General features: G+C 43.6%; 1 protein-coding gene across 1 annotated transcript; it reads right to left on the bottom strand.

The window, feature by feature from the left end:
- Positions 1–6,136: 6,136 nt before the first annotated feature.
- On the bottom strand, positions 6,137–11,915 carry tob2 (transducer of ERBB2, 2). Its single transcript, XM_080775446.1, has 2 exons — positions 11,722–11,915; positions 6,137–9,350 (listed from the first exon to the last, which is right to left on the bottom strand). The coding sequence occupies exon 2, from the start codon at positions 9,076–9,078 to the stop codon at positions 7,765–7,767; it is 1,314 nt and encodes a 437-aa protein (XP_080631572.1). The 5' UTR covers positions 9,079–9,350; positions 11,722–11,915; the 3' UTR covers positions 6,137–7,764.
- Between the last annotated feature and the right edge of the window lie 1,320 nt (positions 11,916–13,235).

Below are 13,235 nucleotides of genomic sequence, written 5' to 3'. Positions count from 1 at the left end.
ACGTCGCACACCGACCCCCACACAACGAGATAAAACATGTTTTAATGTCCTTTGTTGTCTCTCAGCCCATGTCCCCTCCTTGACTTGTCCTCCAGCCTGATTAGTATTCTGGCGGAGTCTGAGATATGTTACGTAACGATCACATCCACTCACAGAAGAGCAGTTGTTGCGTAATAGCAGTATATAGCCTCATAGGATTCAAGGGGGGCGCGGCGGGGGCGTGGGGGGGGGGGGGGGGGGGGGAGAGAGGATGGAGCGAGAAGAATTAGGAGAGGGAATTGGATTGGATTGGATTGGATTGTCGGTTGGATGGATGGAAGGATGGAGGGGAGAGTGGAGAGTATGTAGTAGTGATAGAGGTGTGGGGTAGTACATGGGGATAGGTGGGGTGAAGGAGAAAGGTGGAGGAGACAGGGTAATTGGGTGGGGTAGTACATGGGAATAGGTGGGGTGAAGGAGAAAGGTGGAGGAGACAGGGTAATTGGGTGGGGTAGTACATGGGAATAGGTGGGGTGAAGGAGAAAGGTGGAGGGGGGACAGAGGAATAGGTGGGGTGAAGGAGAAAGGTGGAGGAGACAGGGTAATTGGGTGGAGGGGACAGAGGAATAGGTGGGGTGAAGGAGAAAGGTGGAGGGGAGACAGAGGAATAGGTGGGGTGAAGGAGAAAGGTGGAGGGGGGACAGAGGAATAGGTGGGGTGAAGGAGAAAGGTGGAGTGGACAGAGGAATAGGTGGGGTGAAGGAGAAAGGTGGAGGGGGGACAGAGGAATAGGTGGGGTGAAGGAGAAAGGTGGAGTGGACAGAGGAATAGGTGGGGTGAAGGAGAAAGGTGGAGGGGAGACAGAGTAATGGGGCTGAGGCAGTGGGGAGGGGAGGCGCACAGTACTATATAGAGAAGACGGTAGACGGTAAAAATAGTGATGCAATGTGGAGCGTGAGATAAAGCAAAGGCTCTTGTGAGCCAAGAGATGGAGATATAGGGAGGGATACGGCCGCCGATGTGGTGAGTGAGTGAGTTTAGTGAGTGAGTGGGCGATGGAGAGATGGTGGAGAGAGTTGAGGAAAGGCCCAGAGGAGCCAGCCCAGCCATGCATGTTAATGTCAACCCATTACAGGCTACTATAGGAGGCGAGAGAGCCAAATGGATTCCCCTCACAGCGGGGAGCCATAGGCTAGGCTGACTACATGATTGCCAGATAATACAACACAACCTTAGAGACCAGACTAGAGAACATTCCAGTAGAGGTAATGTCGACTATAATAGGATCCCAAGGTCCAGCTGAAGTGGGTGGTGGACTGGTGGACAGCCTCAACTGAATTTTGAGCTATGGTAAAATGACATTTCAGTCTATGTAAGATCATGTGAAAGGAGGGACAAATGGGCTGACATTGTCACTAAATACATTTCAGGAAGTATAAACAACCAATCAAAATGCATGTAATTTATTTTGATTGGTTGTTTATACTTCCTGAAATGTATTTAGTGACAATGTCAGCCCATTTTTTAATTAAGCCTGAGGAAGGTCGCAAGACCGAAACGTTGCTCAATAAAATGCTCTGAACCAGCAAGTGGCAGTGTGCGGATGTCCCTCCTTTCACATTGTATACTCTCTGTCATCATCGCACCTGCTCCAAATTGGCTACCAGGTGTGCGGAAGTCTTCTCTCTACAAGTCAGATAACTGCTGAGGGTAAATACTCTTTACCTGTTTAATTTCACTCACCTGTTACCAGCAGTCAAAACCCTATTTGTGTGAATTCTGGAAGAACAGCCATATTACGGCCATGTGTTAAAGGGAGTGTCTTGTTGCTTTTCAACCATGTGTGTTTTTATTTTGGGAACTCTGAAATTGTATAAGAGAAGGTGGAAACTTGTAATTGGGAGAGGTCAATGATCATGATATATACTTTGGTGTTGTGTCATTCTCCAGGAGCGCTCTGTGTAATAAATCTGTGATTGTGTTCTCAACACTTTTAAACCTTTCCTTGATCTGGACCTCAACTTCATTACACTTTGATTCAGTGAGTTTAAGATATCCAGTACAGGATCAAACTTAATTTAGCTTACTGTAATGACACTATAGGACATTTAGATCTGAGGTTATTCGCACAAGTCAATGAAGGTGCATTTGTCAACAGCAGCGCATTATTAACTGGGTAGGCATAAAGAAGAACTCAAACCTAGGAGTTTATACTTTTTCAGTCAACCACATTCTTTGATATTGTCTTTTCTGAACGAGCATATGAGTGTCACGATCCGCTCCTCGGACCGTGAACTTTGACTGTCCTTATTTTGAGTTCGGACTATAATATGTATTTATGTCTTGTATATATGTATTTGCTCTTGTATTCCTGACTGTTTCTCGTTGGTTTTGGTTTTCTGTTACTCTGTTGTGGCCTTAGTTTTGTGTATCTTATTTTGTAGTATTGTTCCTAGTGTTTCCTGTCTTCCTAGTTACTGTTACCTACCTTGTCTATCCTACCTTGTTATTTGTCAGTGTTTCCACCTGTGTCCTTTTAGTCCCCTATAGCCTATCCTGTGTTTGATTGTGTTTTGAGTTCACCTGTGTCCCGTTACCCCCTGTCTATTTAAGCCCTTTGTTTGCAGTGTGTCCTTGTTGGTCCATAGACCTCTGTCAAGTGAGTGTACATGTTTTGCTGTGCCTTTGTTTTGCCCTATCTTGGTTTATTGAAATAAACACTTTGAAGATAGTCTGCTTTGCATCCTGTTGCCTGCTTTTGGATCCACCTGTAATGCATTCCTGACAATGAGTGCATATACCTGTATACTCCTGCAGTCTGCAGCTGCACTGCAGACAATGAGGACAAGACAATCAGGGTTATTTTCCATGCGAATTTTTAGCCATTCTGTTTTTTTTTATTACAAACATAAAAAAGAATCTGATACAATAAGAAACTGCAGTAGTTAACTCCCCGTTCCCATACGGGGTAGCACAGAAAACAGGTCATTGCATTTCAGTAGTGAAAGTCAATAGACATCTACAGCGAGTACAGATATCGGATACAAAATCGGAAAGAACAGAAAAAACTATAAGGAAAAAGATAACAAAATACAGGCAGAAAAAGAAAGCACTATATTATATTATCATCTGTACTTCATCAGTTATATCCAATTGATTCTTAAACATTACATAGAAAATAAACTTCTTTTTATAACAACAAAATATTCCAAAAAGTGCAAAAAAGAGGGGGGGGGGAAAAGAACAAAGAAAAATACATACATAGTACATAATAATAATACTGTAAGCCAAAGACATCGAAATACAAAAATTGCGTTTTTCCAACCTCAGTAATTTTCAATCCTGATTGTAGATGAGCCTGCTTTGAAGACTGGATTTACACAAGAAAAACACCCAACCACCCACCAGCCATCTTGAGAGTACCGCCCCCATTACGTCCCATTCATTTTAAAAGTGAAATCCAATCCGGTAATAATTAATAAAGCCGACACAGCAACACAAGGTATAGAAGAAGGTGCAAGATGACACTTTTGCAGATTTGTTCATGGTTACTCCAGTTTCACACCTCAACTCTCAACTAATTTCCCCCTGGATTTACTTCTAATATAACAGTTGGTAGCCTACTTCTCCACACCCGCACACACCTCCAGACCTACTTTGTAGACGGGAGGAAATTAAATACAACTCATATCAGCTTACTCTGAGGGGTCTGATAAAATATTGAAGCACTACGAACACCAGAGGCCAGAGACTATATTGGGATGTTTGCGTCTGAGGGGAGGGAGGGGTGTGTGTGTGTGTGGGGCATTATCCAAAGAGATGGGGGGGGGGAAACAAAATAGGCCATCTTTCATCCAGGACTGACGAATTACTGATCACAATCAAAATCAAATTCACAGCACATTCATTGCCTTCATCTTTTCAAACCTGCTTTATAGTACCGATGTTTTTATACAGAGGAAATATATCAACCTTTGTTTTCAGGGTGAAGAAGAAGCATGTATATTCTTAATTATGGCATTACATTGCACTAGATAAGAGTCCGTATTGGTGTAAAGAAAGACAGTCTGAGATATGGCTATAGTTTCAGGAGCACTGGGCCATTTTAAGGGACCATGTGACATGCATGTTAAAATGACATGAATTATAATAAACAAAAAAGGGTAGAACGTGGTTTCTGTTGACTCGCCCTCAACCTTCGAGTGGCCGGGCTACGGTTGGAAGCCATCGTATCCACAGATTAATGGAATCGATGCATATATAGGCTTTATAGTCAGTAATATAGGAATGGCATGGTCAATTAAACCAGGTTAATTAAACCAGAGAAATTAAACCAGGTTATAGAGAGGCACTAAATGTATGGCACAAAGAAATAGGAAGAGCCAAAATGGAGAACTTATGACTGAAGGGGCAGTATAGGAGGAGTAGTGTCGATATAGATCTTGGCATTAACATGACATGAATTTAAAATAATGGAATTGGGTTGTTTTCGTTTTTGGTTTTAAAATGTACTCATGTGTTGAGAGCAATTAGGGGGCATATAGAGTTGTCAAGACTGCCTTGGAAACACAAGACAAGCGACATTTATAGGCATCTTTTTTATCCTACTAACTATACCAACCCATTTGTAAACATTCATTTCTGAACCTCTCCAAAAGCCCATCTTGGAAAAAAGGAATACATTTACCCGTCTTTTATTGGACAAATGCCGTATACAATGTACCATATTATACACATTCAATACTTTTATTCTATACATCTTTATTTTTGTCTCAACTTGCATATTATTCATAGTTATTTTCCTGGAAAAATAACCTCAGCACATAAGGAATCTGAACATATAAGAACTTTTTATATATATATATATATATCTATATATCCCTAGAGTTATATCATAATCTCTTTACTTTTACAAATGTACTTCATAACTCGTTGAAAAAAAACGATATATAGAAAATTGTAAATAAATTATAAACAAATGTAAAAAAAAATAAAAATAAAATAAAAAAGAAAAAAGCTAATTTCCCTTACAATAACAACATTTATAAAGAGATATGTGAACCTCCCCACCCATCCATCCCCCTTGGACGAAAAACAAAACAAAAAGGAATAAAACTTGCATGACTGCATGCATGCATACAGTATGACATACTGTCAGCAATACCAGAGTGAGCAACAAGTCAAGGGTCCTCGGGTTATAAGCTTATCCAAAGACATTTTTACGGGTTACAAATCTTGAAAACATTCAGTAAATGAACAAGACTGAGAAGAACGGTCGGTTTTCCCCCGCCACCGCTATATCATAAGAGCAACAAAGACACAAATCCATCACATCTTTGAAGCCTTTCAAAAGACGACTGTAACAAAATGTGCCTTACCATTTTTTTTCCGAGGGCAGAAGGAAGATTAACCTCCCGCGGCTATGGGGAGGGTCACGCACGGCTGCGGCCGGCCGGGAGCCTTATAATATAAAGTGCTGAATGGCTCATGCTTCATTTATAGGATGGTGTCACATGGCTGAAAAACAGCAGATCTACAAGCTATATAGGTCTGTTGTTTTATCGCCATGCGACACCGACGTAGGATGGTGTCACATGGCTGAAAAAACAGCAGATCTACAAGCTATATAGGTCTGTTGTTTTATCGCCATGCGACACCGACACACAACAAAGCAAAAAAAAATCGGGCTTCAAAAGGACATGGGGGAGGTATGGGTAACGCTGCCCAACGTCTGTGACTTATAACCAATCACAAATAGGACACGACAGATTGCCCTCGATATACAAAACAGAAATATGCTTGAAGAGATCAAGACACATTTTCCTATATATATATTGACAATAAAACAAACAGTAAAGGAGGAACATTCATTATAGTCTGAAATACTGCAACTGAGGTGAGGGGGTAAAAAAGAAAAAAGAGAAGACGATTAACAGTAACATTAACAGTATATGATCCTGGTTTGCTCATTGGTGGAACAGCGATAACTGCAGGATTTTAACCCATTCTGAACGGGAACCCATTTTGGTATTAGCATCATGTCGTGCTTTAGCTATTGAAAAATAGCAGATCTACAAGCTCATAGCGCGCCACTGAGTGGCGCGCTACGAGCTTGTAGGTCTGCTATTTTTGAAAAATCGAAGAACGACTGACTGATTTTTAGAATCTGATCTCAGGTCAGAATGGGCTAATCAGACCAGTGTGTGTCCAGTGGAAAACCTCGTATGAATCTGATCTCAGGTCAGAATGGGTTAAAGAGCAAAGGGAAACGACTCGTGTGGCTCACTATAAACATGCAGTAAAAAACTAAAATAAATGGAAAATCACTTGTCACTCTCAAGTCTAAAGACAATACATGTTGGACGACGCCAGCAAAAGGTTAAAATCCTCTGCTTGCCCTCCCATCATCTCCCTGCTCTCTTTGAACACCATCTTCATCATTCTGCCCTCATCTTCCTCCTCCTCCTCCTCCTCCTCCTCCCCCCTGCAGAGTAAGACCTCTCCTTCATAGTCAAAGTCATGCTAAGCCATTTATCACCATCTATACCGCTGCGTCTTCTCCCCCCTCCTCCATACCACACCACCCGTTCAACCTTCACGCCCCGTTGACTGGGATACTGTGGCGTATGTGTGCGCGCCTCATTTGTATTGAAGTACATACTTACGTGACAGTGTTGTATAAATCAACCGGAGATATTAATAACACAGATAACACTAAGGAATGATCCACATAGGACAGACAGACAGACAGACGGACAGATAGACACACACACTGTCATTCGTGACACATTATAATAATTCCCTGAACAACTCAACACTCGCCTCTTTGCTATACTTCCCACTGTGCTCTCACTTCTTTCGAAAGCACGTTGTGTGCACATTTCAGCTGACTGGCAACAATTCCTTTTCGATACGATAACATGACAACGTATAAATGTATAAAATAAAATAAAACACACACAAAACAACACTGTCCACAAAGACCCACCATATATATAAATAACAAGTCTCTCGATTACAATAAGCCACAACAAAACAAACCAGAAGACTGCACACGTCAAGCCACACACACACACACATTACTGTAATTTCAATACTTCCGTTTGTGTGACAGCCTTTTTCACTTGAAAAGATCAGTGATTTTGGATGAGTGACATGGCCGTGCCAACAACGTATACATTAGACTTAAGACAGCACAGCCTCCCTCCCTCCATGTATTTGTGGCAACTAGGGCAGAGCAGATTGCAGTGCAGAATGCTGAGCTTCACACAGCCAGATCCTTCCCTGCAGGACTTGGCTAGGTCCTCTCTCTCTCACACAGCATGACAGTGCAGTGCAAAATGGAGCTATTATATATATATATACTGCTGTATACTAACTGGGGCCCATTATACTTTTAAGTATTAACGGGACATCAATCTCTCTCACAATCAACATTCAATGCAAAAATAAATAAATAATAAAGTATTGCAATAGTATAGACCAACTCCAAGGTATACAAAAGGAACTCGGCTTCCGCAGACAAAAACAAACCAAACCAGGAAAAGTGTGATGTACAGAGGAAGAGAAGGAGAGTTGGGGGGGCATGGAGACAAAGAATATGCAGTGAACAATGTTTTTTACAGTTAATTCTTTGTAGTAAAACTAACCCTAATCTTGTTGAATTAGTAGTAAGAACAATTCATTAGAAAAACTGAAAATATTTGGGGCGCATCGCCGGCCTATGCTAAACTCTTTTGCTACAGCGATACTCATGGTAATTTTCATCCTTTATAGTAAAAGGCTTTAGTTGGCCAACACAACAGGCTGGAAGGACTGGCTGGGATATTGCAGGTTGTAGCTCCCCAAACCCTCCACAAAGGATGGCTTCTCCATGTACGATATTCCACCGTTGCCTCCGATGAGGCCGCCTACCCCCCCCGGGGCGGGCGGAGGGCTGGAGAAGGGGTCGAAGGATGGATGCGAGTTGACGACGGCGTGCTGGTGGTGTGGTGGGGGGGGCTGAAAGGGGCTGGCGTGGGGCGGCGGCGGCATGGGCTGGCTGTCGCCGGCGGCATCGAAGTAAAGCGGGCCCGGGGAACCCGGGTACACAAACTCTTTGGCGTTGGGGGAGAGCTGGCTGGGGACGGGCCCCGCCCCGCCGAGGGAGTGCAAGGACAGGGAGAGGGGCTTGTGCTTCAGCAGCAGCTCCGGAGGGGAGATGGGGACGGTCGGGGAGCGGGACAGCATCCTCTGGGGAGGACCGGGCCCACCAGCGACCACCGCGGAGCTGCCCCCCGTGGAGCCGCCCGTGGAGCTGCCACCCTTCTTCATCTTGGTCGAGCCAAACTTAGTGGCGGCGAAGCTGGCGGTGGTGAAGGTGATGGGTTGCACCGGAGGGCGGGGAGCAGTGGGCGGCTGCTGCTGCTGCTGCTGGGTGGGGCAAAGGTAGGGCAGCCCCCCGTTAGGAGGCGACGGGGTGGAGGTGTTGGAGGAGTGGGAGGTGGCGTTGGTGGGCGTGCTGGAGCTGGGGTAGCTGAAGAGCTGAAGAGGGCAGGAGGACTGGGAGGCCATGCAGGGGAGCGTGGGCGAGCTGGAGAGCGACGGCAGGAGGACCGGAGACACCTGCCCCCCGATCGGCACGAACACCTGAGCCTCCGGGTTGAAGCCCAGAGTCCTGGCCTCCTCCACTCCTTCCGTCATGTCCCCGATGCTCTCAGCGGTCATCACCCCCTCGGCCCGCTCCCCGTCTCCCCCCCCCAGGCCCGGAGGGTCCTCCAGGTACAGGACCTTCACGGCGCCCTTCTCTCCGATCTGGTAGGAAACCTCGTACGGGTCGATCCACACGCTGAGCTCCGCGGGGACGTTGGCGCGGACCTCCTCCGTGTCCAGGCCGCTTCTCCTGGCCGCCAGCTCCACCAGAGGGTCCCTGGGAGCCCCCAGATGAAGGCAGCGGAAAGCGGAGCCCCTGAGGGGGGACTCGGGGTACCAGTGACCCTCGAAGCGGGACACCAGTATCCGTTCCAGCTCCTCTCCGAACAGGTCGGCTCGCCGCCGCGGCAGCTTGTTGTACAGGTAGGAGACGATGAAGTTCAGAGCGACCTTCACTTCCAGAAGCATGGTCCCACCGGTCCCACACCGCTATAGCAAAACCGTGTCAGATCAATTAGTGTCCAAACAGATGCAAACGCAATAACCGCTAATGGGGATTCTTCTCTCAATGACTGTTAAGTGTGCAGCGATGTTTTTGCCATCATGGTAAAGAAGGCATCTTGAAGCCAGGATCTCTGATTTGCAGTTTAGTTAAGAGTCCATTGGTGCTTTCCTTGAGGAGGTTGAGGAGAGGTCCAATTGTCTTCAACTGCAACATCCACTGGTTGGTCGGATCCCAACTGGGAGGGGAAAAAGAAAAAAGTCTGTTACAAATATTATTATTATTTTTTGAGTGGCGCTAGCCCCTCCTATGCCCATCTCTGTGTATGCCCATCTCTCTGCTAGCGCACGCGTGCGTGCGCGTGTGTGTGTGTCCCATAGCGATGATTTGATTGGATGAAGGCTTTAAAGGGGTATCAGGTACCGTTGCCCATAATCCATCTCGCCTGCTCGGTGTGGCGGTTCTTGTATTCTTTATTTTGTTTTTTACTGAGAATAAGTTTAGGTACAGGGTTAGGTTTAGGCATAGTTTTACTGTTAAGGTTATAGGAATAAGGTTAGGTTTAACCGTTTAAGCATAATTTACTTCGGTTACTTTAGGAATTACCCGGGGCAAGTTGGTATAAATGGGCGACTCGTTGGGTATTCTTAAAAAGCGGGGATCAAAAGTGAGGACGCCAAAAATGATTGCCTGGAATGTGAAGATGTATATGATGATAAGACTATAGTGCCCCTACCTTCAAACGAGTGTGATTTTTATTAACCCTGAGAGAATATAAAAAAAGGGTCAAAAACAATTACATGAATTGAATATAGACTAACCCATTTTATATTATATGTACAAGTAGTTAACAATACATCTACTGATGATGCCTAGACCATTATTGAGCATGATAAAAGAAAATGGCATGCAGGGTCCAGACCAGGGCAGATTGTGAGAGACTGTATAAAAGAACACCATTTCCCACGATGCCATGCGTGGGATCACAACGTCATCACAACGTGCACTCGTCCTCCACCCACCCCCGCACATAAACAATTCGCTCAAATCCAGTAGGCTACCCTCCTATGCCTGGCAGGTGGGCTTGATCGTGACTTTCGTCGACTGGTCTGGTGTCACGAAATCTTCTACAGTATAGAGTTAGTATAGCCTACAACAGAATTCGATTATTATTACCAATAGGCATATATAAAAATGCACTGTTTTTTTTTGTATCAAAGCACAAATAATGGCAGGATATTATCGAGATTTGGGCTACATTAATCGTATGAAAAAGGAGACAATTGGCAGGGTGATTCTAGAAGGCGCGCAGCTGCATGCGTAATAGACTATAGTCTATAAAGTGGCGTATAGTTATCAATTTTGCAAACAAACTTTGGATGTGCTTTTCCAATGTTTTCCCTCAGTAGGCCTACGGTTGTTAGGTAGACTATATGCATCAGTTGATTGTATCAGATAAACGTGACAAGAGGATCCGCGGAGCACAAACGGCAATTTTACATAAAAGAAAGCCAAAAATAGATTCAAATTTAAATTGATATTTTGCACGTCGGTTTAATAATTGACATGGGCCTAGTTGTATATTTATGACAAATAAGATTCAATGTCATCCAATGTCATTAGGCTACAATTAGACATTTTAAAATGTGCATATATGCTTGACACGTAGACTGCATGTCTGCATCCACCTATGACAGACCCTGTTAAAGACTCCTTTTCAGCCTCATCTCCCATTTATTTACAATCTCATATAAAATAATCTTATACCCACTAGACCACAGATGAATTGGGGTGCGTTATGCCTGTGTGTATGTTTGCTGGCATCATGTCAGTGCTATCCCGTGGCTTATGCATTTGTTTACACGGAATCATTATGGGCAGACGGTGCTTTTGTAGGCTATCATCCACGTATCGGAGCCAGCATGTCCGCTTTGTGGCAGACTATTAAATTACCGTTCTCATATTTAGCTGCAAGCCAATTTATGGAAACCCTGATGCTCATTAATTGAGGATTTGGAAATGCAAATCATTTCACTTAAATGTCAATTTGCAAAAAAGCAATAATAAGCAATTACAATTCAACTGTTTACATTTGGGAATTAAACCAGTATATGGTTTACATACGCATTTGGGGAGGAAACTATAGATAAATGAGATGACATGGGCTATAGCAACCGAATGTATTAAATAAAAAAGGTGAATATTACAGTGTGGGATGGATTAACGACCCAATAGATACTTGGCAATGAAAGAGCATATATACAATCAATCCCCCTTTCATCTTAAATAACCCCATGTAATGAAACCAATAAAAGGTTAAAGTGATATTTGACACGAATAGCATGCGTAGGCTATACTTTAATTTGGAGTTCTAGGTTTTCCAGTATTTATATTCTCTGAGGGGGGCTGAAAAATACATCAGATTCTAAAATGGATGACCGAATCCATTATACGATTCAGTTTCCCCCTCCAACAGTCAGTGCATTTTCCTGTATATTTGGTCGATAATTCTCATATAACTCAGATCAGCTCCCACATAAATGCCCCGTGTGCAAATAAAATTGTCGCAATTCACGGTACGTTTAAACTATCTATACGCTGCTACTTACCAGTCTACTGATGTCAAGCGCACAAATTATTGCGTTTTTAAATCCTTGGCGTTAAGGTGGATTTCAAGGTGATCTTGCGTTCCATGCACCCACAGCTAGCTCATCGACAGATGTTTCGCCTTCTTGGGGATGATTTTTTTTTTATCCCAATGTTGATGGCAAAGAAACGGTGTCCCTGTTTCCTCAACTGACAGTTCGCGTGAAACGTCCAGAGAAAACTTTACTGTTTGACAGCCTTGCGTATTTATACAGCTTCACTCGCCCACACCCCCCTACCCTACCGTGACGACGGTATATACACAGAGGAACTACTTTCTGGATATCATATTAATCATAAACCGTGATCCGTCTAATTGTCTTTCAAGTTATTTCTGTAGCCTATCAAATAATACATAATTTATCATTCAGCCCTTTCCGTTTGTGTGTCCTCTCTGTCGGAATAAGTAGCATACCACGGGAACCGTTAAAACACATTGAAATATCACAACGGAACGGTGTTGTAGCAAATGTAATATAGCTATAGTGAGCATATGTTTTGTATAGATATTCAATTGTGCTCAAAATAGTTGGGCAATTGCAATTCTCACTTCATTACTATAAAGGGCTCTAATTTATTTGGCGAAGGGATATATTTGGAGTTGCCTGTGGTGGGCGAACGATTGCTAAAAATATAAGCTGTGATAGCAACAGAATCTCTATTGGTTGAGATGGAGGAGGACCCGTAGTTTATTGGGCTGCAGTTCCCATTCAGCCAAGTAGAGAGATATGCCAATCAACAGGGGTTATGGGTAATGTCGTTTTTTGGCCAAAGATAATAATAATAGTGAACTACTACTGAATTTGAAAGAATTTAAAAGTAACTGATGTTGTTAGGCTATACCTTGTCCTTGATAGAGTACTTTCAATTGTCAGTATAGGCCCTATAAATCAAGAATCAAGAATAATTTACTTGCCACTAAAACCTTCAACCTGCAAGTAGCTTACCGTGCTTCAACAAACAAAAACTAAGTATATAAATACAAAAAATATAACACGAAGAAGCCTTCAGCAGTATCAACAAGACCACATAAGGCATAGAGGAAAAAATATATAGGATATAGGATATAAAAATGCCCAGAGAGGACTTTAATATTGTGCAATAGCTCTTAGCTGTAGAAAAACATACTGCACTAAGACAGCAATAATAGACACACTAAAGAAACGTCTATTTCTAGTAGTAGGCATACCCTTATTACAAGTAAGACGCGAGAACGCGGGAAGCCTCACTGCGTTCGCAATTACCAGTAAGACGCCTGAGGGCGAGAAGTCGCGTGCACGCAGCACGCATCTGCCTGGGTGACAGACAGCAGACTGCTGGGCGAGCGCTGGCGCTTTAGAATGTGTGGTCAGATCAACATATCCGCGGCTGCCGGGCGCGGCTGCACTAATAACTTTGGGGCAGGCCCGTCTAGAGTTTAAATGGACAGGTATCATATAGTCAAAAGGGAGACATCGAAGAGGGGTTCAGATTATGG

The sequence above is a fragment of the Protomyctophum bolini genome, assembly GCF_963924005.1.
Source record: "Protomyctophum bolini genome assembly, chromosome: 11".
Lineage (NCBI taxonomy): Eukaryota > Metazoa > Chordata > Actinopteri > Myctophiformes > Myctophidae > Protomyctophum > Protomyctophum bolini.
This window is presented reverse-complemented; position numbering and strand designations above follow the sequence as displayed.